The following is a 15,769-nucleotide window of genomic DNA, read 5'->3' on the forward strand; positions in this document are numbered from 1 at the left end:
TTTCTCCTGGCCCACTGCCTTTCCACCCTGAGCTGTTTATCTCTTATCTGTACAGACCCTTGGACCCCAGGGTTAGGAGTCAGAATGGGTGTCAGAGAAGAAAGTCTTCAGGTTGCTTTCTTTTCCTTATTGATTGGCAGGTGAAGTGACTTGCCCAAGCTTCTAATTCTTACAGAACCAGCGAGGTCTCCTGCTATGACCCATCCTGGCTCTCTGTGAGACATGGAGTCATGTGATGGGGCTGGGGCTGGAACCCCAGTCACCCAGACTTGGAGCAGTGTCCTTTTGATCATTCTGCTGCTACTGTGTGTGTGTGTGTGTGTGTGTGGTATGTGTGAGACACACACACACACACAAACACACACACACACACACGTGTGGCATGGGGGGAGGGGTCTGTGCTCTTTTCCCTTAATCTGTTAGTTTACAAGCCCTAACAGCCAATTCCATCATGCCTTAGTTCACCCCTCTCCTGTTCCTCCATCTCTTCCATTCCCTCCATCACCATTATTTCTTCTTCCTCTGGAGGGGTCATGACCACAATCTCACCTCCTCCATGAGACTAGTTAGCCTTTCATATGCCTACAAGCACCTACCTCTCACCATCTTTTTAAGGCAGAATTTTATTGAAAATTTATTTATTTTTATTTATTTATTATTAAAAATATTTTATTTATTTATTTGACAGACAGAGATCACAAGCAGGCAGAGAGAGAGGGAGAACAGGCTCCCTGCTGAGCAGAGAGCCTGATGCGGGGCTTGATCCCAGGACCCTGAGATCGTGACCTGAGCTGAGGGCAGAGGCTTAACCCACTGAGCCACTCAGGCACCCTTTATTGAACAATTTAATACCAAATTTTTCAAAATTTAAAGTAAATACACATTCAACCTCAACAATGAAAGAAACTCTCTTTTTGTGCCAGGCTATGTGTAATGGCTTTGACAGGTGGTGCAGACTATTAAAAATTCATCGTGACATTAAAAACAGGACATTAAAGTTGTTTTTTTTTTTTAATTTTTTTTAAAAGATTTTATTTATTTATTTGACAGAGGAAGATCACAAGGAGGTAGAAAGGGAGGCAGATAGAGAGAGATAGGGAAGCAGGCTCCCCGCTGAGCAGAGAGCCCAATGTGGGACTCAATCCCAGGACCCTGAGATCATGACCTGAGTCAAAGGCAGCGGCTTAACCCACTGAGCCACCCAGGCACCCCATAAAAGTTGTTCTTAATTGGGAATACTGTTAATTGTGCAATTACTAACATTGCTACCACTTATTGAATGCTTAATGTATGGTAAACACTTATTTTTTCAGAAGCTGGAGGGTGGGGTGAAGTCAGCCCTGGGTAGCAGGCATGTGAGCTCCATTCCCTTCTACAGATGCCATGCCCTCAGGATCAAAGAGGGGAGGCCAGGGAGAGCCAGGGAGGATGGAGTACAAGAGGTGGGGTCAGCTGGTAGATCCAGGAGAGAAAGGGCCAGGAGCTCTGGTTCCAAGTCACAAAGACCTCTCCGGTCTCCCTTTTTTTTGGGGGGGGGGGTGTACCTCGTGCCTGGGCTGGGCACTATGAAAGTCATTGTGCCCAGAGGTTATTAGGGTGAAAGTTGTACCCTTGTTGTGGGACTCATCTGGGAGATATCCTGCACAAAGGGGAGTGGCCTGAAACACCCAGAGGATGGTATCGTCTGATTCACGCGGACAGATAGAAAAGTGACAATGTTGTCTATCATAGTAAAATGGGCCCTTGGGCTGAAGTTGGAGCTCCCGGTTTCAGCTGGCATGCAGAGAACCTGCATGTGTAACTCCAGGTCTCAGTTTTCTTACGTATAAAGCAGAAGGCTGTGGCAGATCATGTTCAAGGTCAATTAGGATTGATATATCAGAATATTTGGGAGAGGGGCACTGAGAATGTACTGGTAAAACGTGATCGAGGTATCTTTAATTTCCAAAGCATTTTCACAGATACGATCTCATTAATCCTCATGACATCATTTCCCCCATGTAGGTGGGCCAGGCAATGTTACTCTCACTTAGTAAATGAGGCTCGGAGGAGGTTTTGCCTCAGGTCCCTCGATTTTTTGTGGGGGAGCCAGGATCAGCAGCTAGGGGCCTCAGCCAGGCAGGGTGGATGAGAACAGAGTAGGGGGGGAGGGTGTCAGGGCCCCAGTCAGGATGGAAAACTAGGGTGAGGGTTCACTCCGAGTCTGGGTTGGAGGGATAAACACCCAAGAAAGTGGGAGACTAGGGTGTCAGTGGAGAACTTGGGGGGCAAGGGAAGAGCTACTAAGGAACACTGAGTACCTGTCATGGGTCAGACACTCAACCTGTTCTGTCTCAGTAAAACCCTTACAACCTACCCCCTGAGCTAAGTTCTCTCCACGTGGCAAATTGGAAGACAGACTCACAGAGCATAGTTTGCTGGTCCAGGACCACCGAGCTAAAAAGTAGAGCTTCCTGAGCTGGAACCCAGTGACTGCTACTCCAAAGCCCTGAGTCGGTGTTCACGTGGGAAAGGTCGGTGACCGGGTGAATGAGGAGGGAGGAGCTTAGGGTCCCTTGGTGTTGGCTAGGGAGGGGTCGGATTGGTGGGTTGGGGTCCAGAGGCCGCTGGATCCGGGACTCGGGCGCCTCTGACTGAGCTCCAAAGGGTTACAGCCCTTCGCCCCCTCCTCCCGCCTCCTCCCTTCTCCTCCCCCAGGCTCTTCCTGTCCCGCAGTTGCAACACCCTATCTGCCGCTCTCTCCCTCCCCTCCCACCTCCTCGCTCCTTTCTGCTTTAATTTTCTTCCAGTTCTCAGGACTCGGGCTCCAGCTCCGGACTTTGGGGTTGGAGATCCCGGCCCGGGACTGAGCCGTGATCCTCACTCCAGTCTCCACCTCAGCTCCCCTGCCCGCGGCCCGGGCTGCTCTTGGGACCCGGCGGGCCCGCACATCACGGACTCCGCCGCCGCCGCCGCCGCCGCCGCCGCCGCCGCCACTGCCTGAGCCCTGATGGGGGAGTAAGAGGCCACCGCTGGCCGGTCATGGGCCTCCCCACCGTGCCTGGCCTGCTGCTGCCACTGGTGAGCCCTGGGACAAGGGCCGAGGGGGCTGGGGGAGGGGTGGGGAGAGAAGGGGAGGACGCCGCCTCGCCCCAGTGGGCCCTCGTCCCGGCCCCCGGCCTCGGGCCAGCGTGGCCCCACTTCAAACGCGGCCAGAAGTTCGGGTTCCTCATTCGGGCCGCCGGCGCTAGTGGGAGGCCAGGGGGACAGTGAAAGGGAACCTGAGGACAACCAAGGAAGTTTGCTGGGGCTAGGAGGTGGCCGGGAATGTGGGGGCAGGTGATCCCCGAGGATGGAGCAGATTCCAAAGAGTAAGGAAAGGAATGGAAGAAGGGAGTCCCCATGATTCAGAGTTCTGTCCTCTGGTCAGCTGGCCAGCGGGTGTGTGTGGGGGGTGGACCCTGTGCAGCGGCAGGGAGGTGGGATGCGCTTGGGCCCTGGCTGAGTAAACCCTGGCAGAGGGTAGGAGTTCAATGCTAGTAAAGGGGGAAACTGAGTCTGGGAACGGCTATGGGTTGGTGGGTAAGTTTGGGATGCTATGTGTTTTTGCCTGTGTGGAGGGGCATATTTGGGAGTAGTGTGGGAACTGGACAGGGTAGGGCAACCACGCAGAGCGTGTCCGCAGTGCACTTCCCAGGGCCAGGACGCCCACCTGGAGGCATTCTGCACCCCCTGCCTCTGGCTCAGCTTCTAGATGGGTGGCCTCTGTTGGACAACTAGCCTCACCTCCACCTGGTCCAGTCCTGTCCCTGTGCCCGCCTTCCGGCCCCCTTCCCACAGGCCTAAACAACAATCTCTTGGTTTCTTCTTTTACAGCACGGTTTGGGGAAGTTAGTAGAAAGTTGTTTTCGTCACTGGAAAATGTCCCTTTCTTGTGCCTCAGCCTCATTTCAGTGTATCCTTGATCTCCCTGCCTGTCCCGGAGTCATCCTGTGTCATACTCCGAGCACCTCTCTCCCACCTGCTGGGGTGGATTTTCCTGGCGTGTGCTGGCTGGTTTCTTCTATGTCTCTGCCCTTCCCTAGCCCAGATCCTCCCCACTCTCCTCTCCTTCCGTCTTCTCTGGGTCTTGTCCTGTCTCTCCTAAGCATTCCTATCTTTTCTATCGGTTTCCCCATGAGAGTCTCCTTTTTTGAAACGTTTTCTCTTTGGTTCCTCCCTCTCCTCTGTTTGGAGTCCACATTTCTAGACCCTGATCCCCCCAGTCAGCACCTCTCTCCATTTGGGCCTCACTCTTCTTCTCACTCTCCCACCTCCTGTCTCCCCAGTCACAAAGAAGTCAAGAAGTCTCTTGACTTCTCTCAAGGTTGTCCTTCTCCCAGGCTCCCTCCACCCCCCTCTAGCTGCCTGGTCTTACTTCCATTCTCTCTTAAGGGGTAGGTCACTTGGATTTAAATCCTGGCTCCCTCACTGACTAGTTGCCTGAAAACTTTGGGCAGGCTACAGAACCTTCCATGTCCTAGTTTCTTTATATCTAAAACGTATGTAATAAACACTACCTCCAAATGTCGTTCTGAAGATTAAGTAGATTGATACAAAGTTGACCCTTGAACAACAGGGGTTTGAACCACACAGGTCCACTTATGTGCAGATTTTCCCCATTAACTACAGAACTGTAAATATATTTTATGTTTATGATTTTCTTAATGACATTTTCATTTCCCTAACCTACTTGATGGTAAAAATATGGTATAAACACAGAACATACAAAATGTGTGTTAATCAATTGTTTCCGCCCTTGGTTTGGCTTCCAGTCAAAGGAAGCCTATGAGTTGTTAAGTTTTGGGGGAGTCAAAAGTTATACATGGATTTTTCATTAAGGGAGGGGTGTTGCCCCGTTGCTCCTAACTAATGTGTTGTTCAAGATCAACTGTGGGTTAAGTATTCAACTTATCAAGTGCTGGGTCTGTATTAGACATTATTTTTAAGTGCTGGGATGACAGCAGTGAACAAAATCTCTGTCCCCATGGAGTCTACATTCTAGTAGAGGAATAAGGTATAGCGAGTGGAAAGCACTTAGATTTGTCTTGTTCCAGTTAGTAGTATTGTTTGGTGGCTACTGTGTTTAGAAAACAGAAGGTAAGGGTAGTCTCAACAGATAAAGGAAAGTGCCTGGGGGCTGGGGTGGAGATGGTGGGGGACCCAAGCTCAGCCTGGAGCTGGAAGGAAAACGGAAGGTATGGAGGTCTGTCCGAGCTTTTCAATTGCTGGCCATTCAGTGGGCAATACTGAGCACTGGAGTTAGGCTTGTGTGGGGGGATAGTGGGGAAGAAGACTGGAGAGACTGAGACAAAGCCTGTAGGATTTTGCTATTCTCAAGGAGTTTATAGTCTGGGACCCAAGACAGCTTACAGCCAAAAAATCATTTCAGCACAGTCTAGGGGGGAAAATACCCACAAAAGCGTTTTGGTGTGGTGTCTTAGAACACTGATGGGGAAATGGGAGGCACAGCCAGGGAAGGGAATGAGCATCACTCAGCTGTCTCCACTCTGGTCCCAGCTGTCTCCACTCTGGTGATGCTCCAGGAGCACCTTCTGCCTAGACTGCTGTCTCTGACCCAGCAGAGAATGGGACGCATGAGCAGTGGTGCTCCCTAACTCTTTGTGGCATGAATCAAGGAACAGGCATGGGTCAGATGGAATGAGGAAGGGAAAACCTCACAGAAAAGTGGTTTTGGGGCTGAGATTTGAAGTCAGTGGCTGGCAGGGTGGCTGGAAAGAAGGGAGACTGGTTTGGGGAGCGGGGGGAGGGAGAGGTGGGATTTTGTGTTAGGAGTAGGTAGGGGTGGAAGGACCCCTTAGCTGGAGTGGAAGGAGCAGGTTGAAGAACAAGAAGAAATGAGAATGAGAAAATTGGAGGGATTGGGGGAGGAAATGAAGAGAGAATCTTGAATGGGGTCCGAGGTAGAGGAATACATTCATTCATTCGTTCATCCTTTCATTCATTCAGAAACAGTTCTCTGAGGGCCCATGGCTTCTGAGAATGTTCAGAATAGCAGCAATGGACCCCTGCAAGTGCTCATTCAGGGAAGGAGGGACTTGTGTGGACATGATGTTCCAGGTCAGGCTCTGGAGAAGTACAAGCTGAAGCGTGAACACAGACGAGTGTGTAGGATGGATCGGAGCAGTCAGCGGGAAGACAGTTGCAATAATCCAAGTGTGAGGCAACCCGTGGGTATGGCAGGACTGAGAGATCACAGAAGGAGGACTAGCAAGATGAACCGGCAGACCCAATGGATGGGGACTGGGTGGGGAGGTGCGGTGGGCAGGGCGCTCGAGGAGAGAAGGGCCGCAGAGCTTTTGGCACTGGTGCTGAGAAGTATGTTGTGTGACATTTCTAGCTCAGGAGATGGTTCCATTGAGTATGGGGCACCTTAAGGGTTCGGGAATAGCCAGATGAAGTATGCAACTAACAGGCTAGAGCGGGGCTTCTCAAACCCTTTTCTGCCTTCCTGTCATTTGTATGGGCTGCCTTCAGTCACCAGTGATGCTTAGGAAAGGAGCACTTGTCAGACTCTCCGGTCGGGGAGTGTGTGGGTGGGTGAGCATGTGTGTGGGAAGTTCAGGGCATGGTTTGAAAACTCTCCCCCGGAGGCAGGTCTGTTCTTACAAGGGGCACTGACTCTCTCCTCCCCTCTCTGGGAAGCAGTGGCTTCAGCTGGAGGGGAGCACAGATGAGTTGTTAGTCTGGCCAACCCATCATTATTTACTTTGCTCCTGTCATTTTGGGAGCTGAGGAGATACCCAGGAGGATAAGATGCTATCTCTGACCACACTCTCTCTCTGATCGTTCATCTCATAGAGTTTATGGTCTGTTTGGGGAGATCATATCGACTCCCCAGGATAATTATAACAAGAGCCAAAAGTAGATATTGTTAATTCGTGGTATTGAAGATCACAGGGGGCTGAGCATCTAATGAGCTTGAGCGGGGGAAGTGGGATTAATGGGGGGCTTCAGGAGAAGGAGGTGGGATTGCAACTGAGCTCTTGGAGGAGAAGCTGTCATAAAACTCCCCAGAAATTTTGACATTCCAAGAACAAACGCATTTTAATTTAATGAACAAATTAATGCAGGGGAAGGGCCCAGCTAAGGTCCGGAGGTGCTGGGCCAGGGTTAGACCACAGGGTCCCTCACGCTCTCTGGGTTTCTCCTGGGGCTTCTCCGCCCCCTTTGCAGCCCCAGCACAGGAAGTCACACTTTAAAGTCTCCCCAGGCGGAAGTTGTTGGGGAGTCTGAGGGGTGCTGGGCCACCCCCTCAACTGGCTCTACACAGGCACCTCCCAGCTTCCTGCCTTTCCCCTGCTCCTGGTGACAGGTGCAGGCTGGCTAGGGTCTTGGGGCTCAGAGCTTGCTTACCTCCTAATTTAGCTGCAGGGTACAGCGACTGAGGACCTGCTCCTTGAAGCCAGCCCGTGCCTGAGGCTCTGGCTACTAGGGGTCAGAGAGGGCTGGCTGGGGCATTGTGGAGGCTATAGAGACCAGGGAAATAGGGCTGGCCCTCTTCCATCTCTTCTCACCTGCTTCCTCACTCCTGGACGTGGGTGTTCAGGGTTCTGGAATGTTTCCTCAGCTGCCAGTGGACTTCTGGGGCAGGGGAGAGGGCTGTGGAGACTCAGAACTGGCCTCATTTCCTAAGGGTTGTTTGGGGACCCCAGGGAAGTCCCCAACCCCAATCCCACTGGCCAGAACCAGCCAGGCTGTGGGAATGCAGTGAACCCCGGGTGGGAGGGCAGCCTTGGTTTGCTTTCTTTTGCAGCTGGGGAGTGTCAGGGGGCTCCTGTGAGAACCCAGGGATAGGGCCTGTCAGTTGGGGACTGGTCGAATGGGGAGGAGGAGCCAGGCGGGACCTGGTCTAAAGGAAGGATGCTGAGGGGCGGGATGGAGCTGAGAGGCCCCTCAGGGAGGGGTGGGTAGTGACCCCGATGGGAGGAAGCCAGGGGTTGAGGAGACTTCCCTTTGGGATGGAATGGGAGAGGGAGCCATTTCCCGAAATACGTGGCCCAAGTGGGACAGGGGTCCTTTGCCTGGCTCTTTTGAGAGGGAAAGGGAGGGGGAGGAAGTGTACTCTGAGTGGGGATTGGAGGGAGAGCCTGGCCCACAGGATGAAGGGCTCACATGGGGTCTTAATGGCTGGCCAGTCCCTCCGTCTTTGTCTTTGTGCTGACTCATGACCCTTGAGGAGCTGGGGAAGCTGCTAGTTCTCTCTCCCTTCCCCTAGATGCCCTCCCTCCCTGGCCTGAGTCACTGGGCGGAGCTGCTGGGAAAAGATTTCCCTTTCCCGGATCTGACTTAACCCCCAAAGTGCTGGAGAGGGAAGGAGACACTAGGCTTCACAAAGCCTAATGTCTCCCTCCCTCGCTCCCATTCCTGGGAAGCTTATACCTCACATGCCAGTGGTCCCCGAAAAGCTCCCCACCAAGGCTGTCCCAGAACTGGAGCCCCTAGTTTTTCTCCCTGACTCTGTGTCTGTTGCTTGGCTGTGCTTCTGGGGGTGGAGGGGTGGGCGGGCTCCCATGGAATTTTAAGTGCCAGTAACCTTAGGCGCTGAGAGCTCTTCTTCAGGGAAAGGAACCACACTTTCAGGATTGGGAAGTTCTTCCCATAACCACCCCAAACTCTTCCTGTTGCCCTGAATGCCCCAATCTTGTTCAGGGGAGATGACAGTTCCGGAGTGGGTCAAGGAGGGTGCTGCCCTCGCAACAGCCCTTGCTACCCTGTTGCACAGGTTTCTGTTCTTGGCTGAGCCTCCAGCTTCCAGGCTGCAGCGTCCCCCAGAGGGTGCCTCAGAGCATGACCTCCCTACCTGCCTACCTGCCTGCCTGCCCAGGCTGCCGAGCCCTCCTGTCCCAGATGGGGGTTTCCATGATCTGATTATTAGCCTGTTGCTTCCCAGTGTTTAACACAGTTTGAGGACATCCTCTTATCTTGACATAAAGTATGTATACAGAGGGAAAAACAAATCCAGGCCCAGGGAGAGTCAGAAAGAGGCTGACCGGAGATCAAGGGACAAAGTCTGGGTTGGAGCTTGACCCCCACTCCTGGCTTTGCTGTCCCTGGCCAGAACAGAACAGGTGATTCGGTTGTTGTGCGCTCGCGCAAGACTGTGAACATGCCTCCCAGAATGCCCTGGTGTGTAGAGGGCTTCAGGACTCCCACATCCACCCTCAGCTCTAGACTTGCTGGTCCTTTGAGCCTGACCACCCGCTTCTGGCCAGCTCCAGCTGCGTGGAACCTACATGCCTTTGTCCTCTTCTAAACTTCATCAGTCACCTACCTCTTTCCTGACCCAGAACTTTCCCTTTTACTCCCCTCCCCATTTGTCCTGGCTAGCCTGGGGCCTCTGCAGATTTAGTGGTGGAAGAGGATATGGCCTGGAGGCCCAGGGCAAAATCCTAAGTGAGGTTCTTTTTTTTTTTTTAAAGATTTTAAAAATTTATTTGACAGAGAGAGGTTACAAATAGGCAGAGGGGCAGGCAAAGAGAGAGAGGGGAAGCAGGCTCCCTGCTGAGCAGAGAGCCTGAGATCATGACCTGAGCCGAAGGCAGAGGCTTAACCCACTGAACCACCCAGGCACCCTCCTAAGTGAGGTTCTGATAGAGATGTATAAAGAAATTCTTCCTTTTGCTTCTGCCCACTCCCCAGGAATGGTGCCCACAGAAACATCACTTACTTCCACGCCAATCTAATTTTATAAAAAACATTTTTGCCGATAGAACACAATCCAGGGGGCGCCTGGGTGGCTCAGTGGGTTAAGCCTCGGCCTTCGGCTCAGGTCATGATCTCGGGGTCCCGGGATCGAGTCCCACATTGGGCTCTCTGCTCAGAAGGGAGCCTGCTTCCTCCTCTCTCTCTCTCTCTCTCTGCCTGCCTCTCTGCCTACTTGTGATCTCTGTCTGTCAAATAAATAAATAAAATCTTAAAAAAAAAAAAAGAACACAATCCAGGAATGTGCACAGATCCTACCTAACTGTTCACCTCTGTGAATGTAAACAAGGCGAATACACTGTGATCATAGCGTCCTGATGGAGAAACGTCACCCCAATTCTTAGGGCTCCTTGTTGGAAGGAAGGGCCATAACTGAAGTCACTTGCAAGTTCCCAATCAAAACCACCACCACCACCACCACCACCACCACCACCACCCTTCCTTAAACACCTGCCCTGTGTCCAGCACTATTAGCTGCTATGAAAGAAGAAGGATAAAATAGAGCTCAGGGGTCCACTAGCCTTGACCTGGAAGGACAAAAATTAGTCCACAGAACAACGCGGGAAGAATTAAGCACTGGATCACATGGGGCCACCTGTCTGAGCTTAGAGGAAGAACATGGAGTGAGCCGGAGTGGCCTAGGGAGAATGTTCCACTGAGAAGGGACTTGTGCTGGGAAGGCTTTGACTTGCTACCTCCAAGGCTCCCATCCACCCTCTCCTGATGGAATCTCCTCTGTCTGACTCTTCCCCAGGTGCTCTTGGCTCTGTTGGTGGAAATATACCCCTTAAGGGTTATGGCACTGGTCCCTCACGTCAGGAACCGGGAGAAGAGAGCTCTTCCGTGTCCCCAAGGAAAATATATTCACCCTCAAGATAATTCCATTTGCTGTACGAAGTGCCACAAAGGTAGGAGAAAGTGGTAACAGCGAACCTGCTCAGTAATGGGGTCCTGCTTCTTCCTTTGCCTTTTCCAGAGGTTCTAGAACCTGGAACCTTACCTCCAGTCTCCTGACTTTGCTGCCTCTCCTGGGCTGGGATTTTGTCCCTTCTTTCCTCTCTTAGACACTTGGGGTGGGGGTGGGGGTGGGGGATCCTGGCTGTTCTCTCTAGCGGGGGTTCCTTCCTTGAGCTCTCGCTGTTACCTAACCCTGCTACTCCATCACAGGGACCTACCTGTACAAGGACTGTCCCGGCCCGGGGCTGGACACAGACTGCAGGGAATGTGAAAACGGCACCTTTACAGCTTCGGAGAACCACCTCACACAGTGCCTCAGTTGCTCCAAATGCCGAAAAGGTGAGTCTTAGGAGGCAGCAAGGGCTCTGAACAGAGTGTCAGGTAGCTAGGTTAGAGCAGTGCCTACGCCTATGTGCGAGGGCAGACATCTCTGCTCGTGGGTGTGGGTGGGAATGCTTGTACATGGGTGAGTGCATGGATGGGGGCATGTACAGAGAAAGACACACACTGCTGTGGGGCAGGGGCTCACACTCCATCTCCTCCGCTCTCCAGAAATGAACCAGGTGGAGATTTCTCCTTGCACTGTGTCCCAGGACACTGTGTGCGGCTGCCGGGAGAACCAGTACCGGCGTTATTGGAGTGCAACCCTTTTCGAGTGCATGAACTGCAGCCTCTGTCTCAATGGCACAGTGCACATCTCCTGTGAGCATGTCTCTCCCAACCCCAGTCTCCCCCCTGCCTCAGGGTGGTCCCAGCTCAGGCTCAGGAGGAAGCTCTCTGCCTCTGTGCCGCCCCCTCCACACAACACTTTCATTCCTTCCCACTCCCGAAGTCTGTGGGACCACCTACACTCTGGCCATCTACCCCCCTGCCCCTTCTGGTTTTCCCTGTGATCCTTGGGGTTGCAGGGGGGCCCTCCCCTAGCTGTGCTGCATCTCCCCCTACAGGCACAGAGAAACAGAACACAGTGTGCACCTGTCACGCGGGTTTCTTTCTAAGAGTCAATGAATGCATACCTTGTGTTCAGTAAGTATCTCTGTCAGCTGCTGGGCACTGGATTGGGTGGGGAGGGGGTTTGGGGTAGGATGGGGTGGCTGCAGGTGAGAGCCAGCAGCAGGGCAAGGGAGACACCCCAAGATGCTCTGGCTCTTACTGGCTGAGTGGCTGTCACTTCGTGTCAGTACACCAGACAGTCCTTCCTGCTACTCCTTCTCCCCACCCCCTGGGGACTTGCTCCTAAAATCTGAAGGAGTCTTTGGGAATGGAGGCTCATACTTCACAGCCTTGCAGTTCTTTTAATTCAGACATTTGGATTTTGGGGTGACAGGATCTACTACAGTTCATTGATTCTAGGACGTGCATTTCACATCTCTGAAATCAGGCTTCATCTAATAATTGAGAGGTATTATGGTTTAACTGGCAGCTCTGTGTGTGTGTGTAGTAAGTGATGGTGCTTCTTATCACTGATGGCAACTTTGCTGCAATATAGTATTTCTTCCCCAGTCTCTGTTCAGGCCTCCTTACCTCTTTTGGCTCCACGGAGCCTAGTCTTAAACACTTGCTTGCAAAGAAGGAACTCAGGGTTCTAAAGTTCAGTTGATATGGGTTTAAATATCAGTCAAGCCACTTAGGCTGTTTGACCTTGGGCAAGTTACTTAACATCTCGGGGTTTTAGTTTACTCACCTTCAAAGTAAGGCTGATGACATTCACTTGGAATTCACTTGGACGGTTATAGAGCTACAAAGTGTCTGACACTGAACTATTTGTTTTCTTTCTTTCTTTCTTTCTTTTTTTTTTTTAAAGATCTTATTTATCCATTTGACAGAGATCACAAGTAGGCAGAGAGGCAGGCAGAGGCGGGGTGGGAAGCAGGTTCCCTGCTGAGCAGAGAGCCCAATGCGGGGCTCGATCCTAGGACCCTGGGATCATGACCTGAGCTGAAGGCAGAGACTTTAACTCACTGAGCCATCCAGGCACCCCTTGTTTTGTTTTCCTACTGAGTCTGCTTTGCTGCTTCAGAGAGCTTTCACACTCATTCCATGAGGTTCTCACCAGGAGCTTGTGCGGGTGGGTAAAAGTGCCTCTTCCTGCTTTCAGATTCCTGCTGAGAATTCACCTTCCCCTGAACTCCTTTTAGCCCTCCATGGAGTTCTTATCACTCCATGCTCCCAACAGGGAAAGATATGCTTGTTCGAGAGTACTCTCTGGCTGCCCCCAACAATATGTATTTCAAAACTTTTCACATGCTTGCTTGATCCCTCTCCCAAAGTCAGGGATTGTTTATTTCAAGAAAAAGCTCTCCAGTCTCTCTTTACCAGGGGATTCTCATCATTCTCATGGGATTCAGTTGCTGTTACCATTTACTGAGCACTTACTATATGTCAGGCAGACAGATCTCACTTAACTCCTCAATTCTGGCAGGTGGGCAAGAGCCTTATTTTACAGATGAGCAAACTGAAGCTTACTGGTTAAATGGCTTGCTTGGAGTCACACTGCTAGCCAATGATTGGGCTGCAATTCCTAACCCGCCTCTCACTGCTTTTAACTTTTTTCTACACAGCCTCTTGGAGATCAGTTCTAAAATTTAATTATTTTGTGATTAATTGGGTTTCATTCCTCTCCATCAGGAGCAGTTTAATTTCCCAGCAGTTTCATTTTCCATTATATCAAGAGAGAGCTAAAATAATCATAAAGCAAAGGATTTGCAACACTGGATCCCCCCCCCCCCCCCCCCCCCGTCTTCCTCTTATGGAAGGAACCCTATTTACCTGTGCTATCTCTTCTTTTAGCTGTAAGGAAAACACAGAGTGCAAAAAGTTATGTCTACTCCCTGTGGAAAAGGTTACGGTCCCTCAGGACCCAGGTGAGGACAGATCACCCTGTTCCCATGCTCACCTGCCCTGTCCTAATCCTTGATCTTGCACCCACCCAGCCAGCCCTGCTGCCTCCTGTTGCCTCCTCCTCTGACCACAGCCTGCCTTGTCTCCAGGTACCACAGTGCTGTTGCCCCTGGTGATCTTCTTTGGCATTTGTGTTTTATCCTTCTCCATTGTTTTAATGTGCCGCTACCAACGGCAGATGCCCAGGTTCTTCTCCACTGGTGAGTGAGTGGGGCCTTTGGGAGGGGAAAGCATGCTGGCAGGGATGTGGGAGGAGGGTGAATGGGCAAGACAGACCAACTTGGAGGGGTATGAGGAGTGTCCCCTTAGTTTGCTGCTGAGAACCTTGTCGGCAGGAGACAGCTCCGATGGCTTGTGAAAGGTCACATTGCATCAATAGTTCTCTTGTCCCTGGGGCCACTTTAGCCCTGAAGCATGTCACCACAAGTCCCCACGGCCAGCCCCAGTATGGGCGCCAGGGCTGAGAGAGGAAGTGAAATTTGTGACGCTTTGTTTCTTTTTTCTCAGTTTGTGGGAAATCGACACCTACAAAGGAGGTAAGATGAAACTAGGAACCTACCCCCAACCTTCCCTGATTTTCCATAATAATCCTGTGGTACCCAAATGAACCCCCCCCACCCCACCCCTAACTCACTCTAATCCCAGCCCCCTTCAAGAGTAAAGAGGGTTAGGGCTGTTTTTCCTCTCCTTTGTTAATGCTGTGCCTTCTCTCTTTTAGGGGGAGCCTGAGACCCTGGCCTCGGTTCCAGGTTTCAGTCCCACCACGAGCTTCAGTCCCACCACGGGCTTCAGTCCCACCACGGGCTTCAGTCCCATCCCCAACCCCATCTTCACCCCCAGGTCCGTCTTCACCCCACGTGACTGGTCTAAGTTAAGGGCTCCCTCAGAGGCTGGAGAGATGGCCCCACCCTACCAGGAGGCTGGCCCCATGCTTTCCGCGGCTCCAGCCTCCACCCCCATTCCCACCCCAGTTCAGAAGTGGGAGGACAGAACCCACATTCAGCGCGCAGAAGGTGAGTTCCCAGCCGCAGCAGGCGGGGCTCCTAGAGTGCGCGTGCGCGGAGGGGGGCGGGACGGAGGCGGGCCGGGCGGCCGCTGGCGCCGGCTTGTGGGAGGCTCACCGCCTGCTTCCCCGCAGCCGACCCCGCGGACCCGGCGACGCTGTATGCCGTGGTGGACGGCGTGCCCCCGTCGCGCTGGAAGGAGTTTGTGCGCCGGCTGGGGCTGAGCGAGCACGAGATCGAGCGGCTGGAGCTGCAGAACGGGCGCTGCCTGCGGGAGGCCCACTACAGCATGCTGGCGGCCTGGCGGCGGCGCACGCCGCGGCGCGAGGCCACGCTGGAGCTGCTGGGCCGCGTGCTCCGCGACATGGACCTGCTGGGCTGCCTGGAGGACATCGAGGAGGCGCTGCGTGCCCCACCCTCTCTCTCGCCGGCGCCCCGCCTCCTGCGGTGAGGCCACGCCCCTCCCGGGAGGGGCCTGCCCTTAGGACCACCGCCCCCTCGCGGGGGGGGGCCGGAAGGACAGTGCTGGATGCCCTTGGACCCTTTTTCTGGACGAGGGCCTTGGAAGGGCCAGCATGGCTGTCAGCCACCTACTTGGTGCTACTCTCCAAGTGTACATAGATTATCTCAGCTGCCGGAGCACTGCCAGGGGCTCAGCCTTGTGTATGAGACAGGTGTGTGTTTGTGTGTGTGTGTGTGAGATCCTGAGAGAGGCTGAGTGTGCCAGGAGCCCAAGCTTGTGGCTGCAGAGATGGGGTGCCTCGCCTCACCGCCTATTTTGGGTTTGAAGAACCAAGCAAGGCAGCTTAGGGGCCTCTAGTTGGTCCCCGGGCCTTTTTCACAGTAGATAAGCAATCTTTGTATCAGTTATGTTACACTAATAGAAACTGGGCACCCCTCTGCCCCCTGCCTGCACAAGCAAAGAGTGAGCTGACCGTCAGAAGGCAGGCGTGAGCACAGAGCACAGAACAATAGGGCTGCCTGCTGGAACTGTGGACTTTTGTAAATACACTAAAACTCTGGAGTTAAAGCTTTGCTCCTGGAGGGGATAGTCCTTCTGAGTGGTGGGTGTGGGAGGCTGGGGCAGAGACCCGCTCCTGATGTGGGGTGGGGGATGGGAAAGGCCCTGAGATTGGGCCAGGCACCCCACCAGGTGACAGAGT

At 52.9% G+C, this 15,769-nt stretch overlaps 1 protein-coding gene across 1 annotated transcript; it reads left to right on the forward strand.

Moving 5' to 3' along the window:
* The first annotated feature begins 2,527 nt into the window (after nt 1–2,527).
* TNFRSF1A (TNF receptor superfamily member 1A) lies at nt 2,528–15,650 on the forward strand. Its single transcript, XM_082742836.1, has 10 exons — nt 2,528–3,060; nt 10,499–10,652; nt 10,912–11,040; nt 11,254–11,403; nt 11,649–11,727; nt 13,492–13,565; nt 13,692–13,802; nt 14,110–14,138; nt 14,321–14,615; nt 14,741–15,650. The coding sequence occupies exons 1-10, from the start codon at nt 3,022–3,024 to the stop codon at nt 15,055–15,057; spliced, it is 1,377 nt and encodes a 458-aa protein (XP_082598962.1). The 5' UTR covers nt 2,528–3,021; the 3' UTR covers nt 15,058–15,650.
* The last annotated feature ends 119 nt before the right edge of the window (nt 15,651–15,769 follow it).

The sequence above is a fragment of the Mustela nivalis genome, assembly GCF_964662115.1.
Source record: "Mustela nivalis genome assembly, chromosome: 7".
NCBI lineage: Eukaryota > Metazoa > Chordata > Mammalia > Carnivora > Mustelidae > Mustela > Mustela nivalis.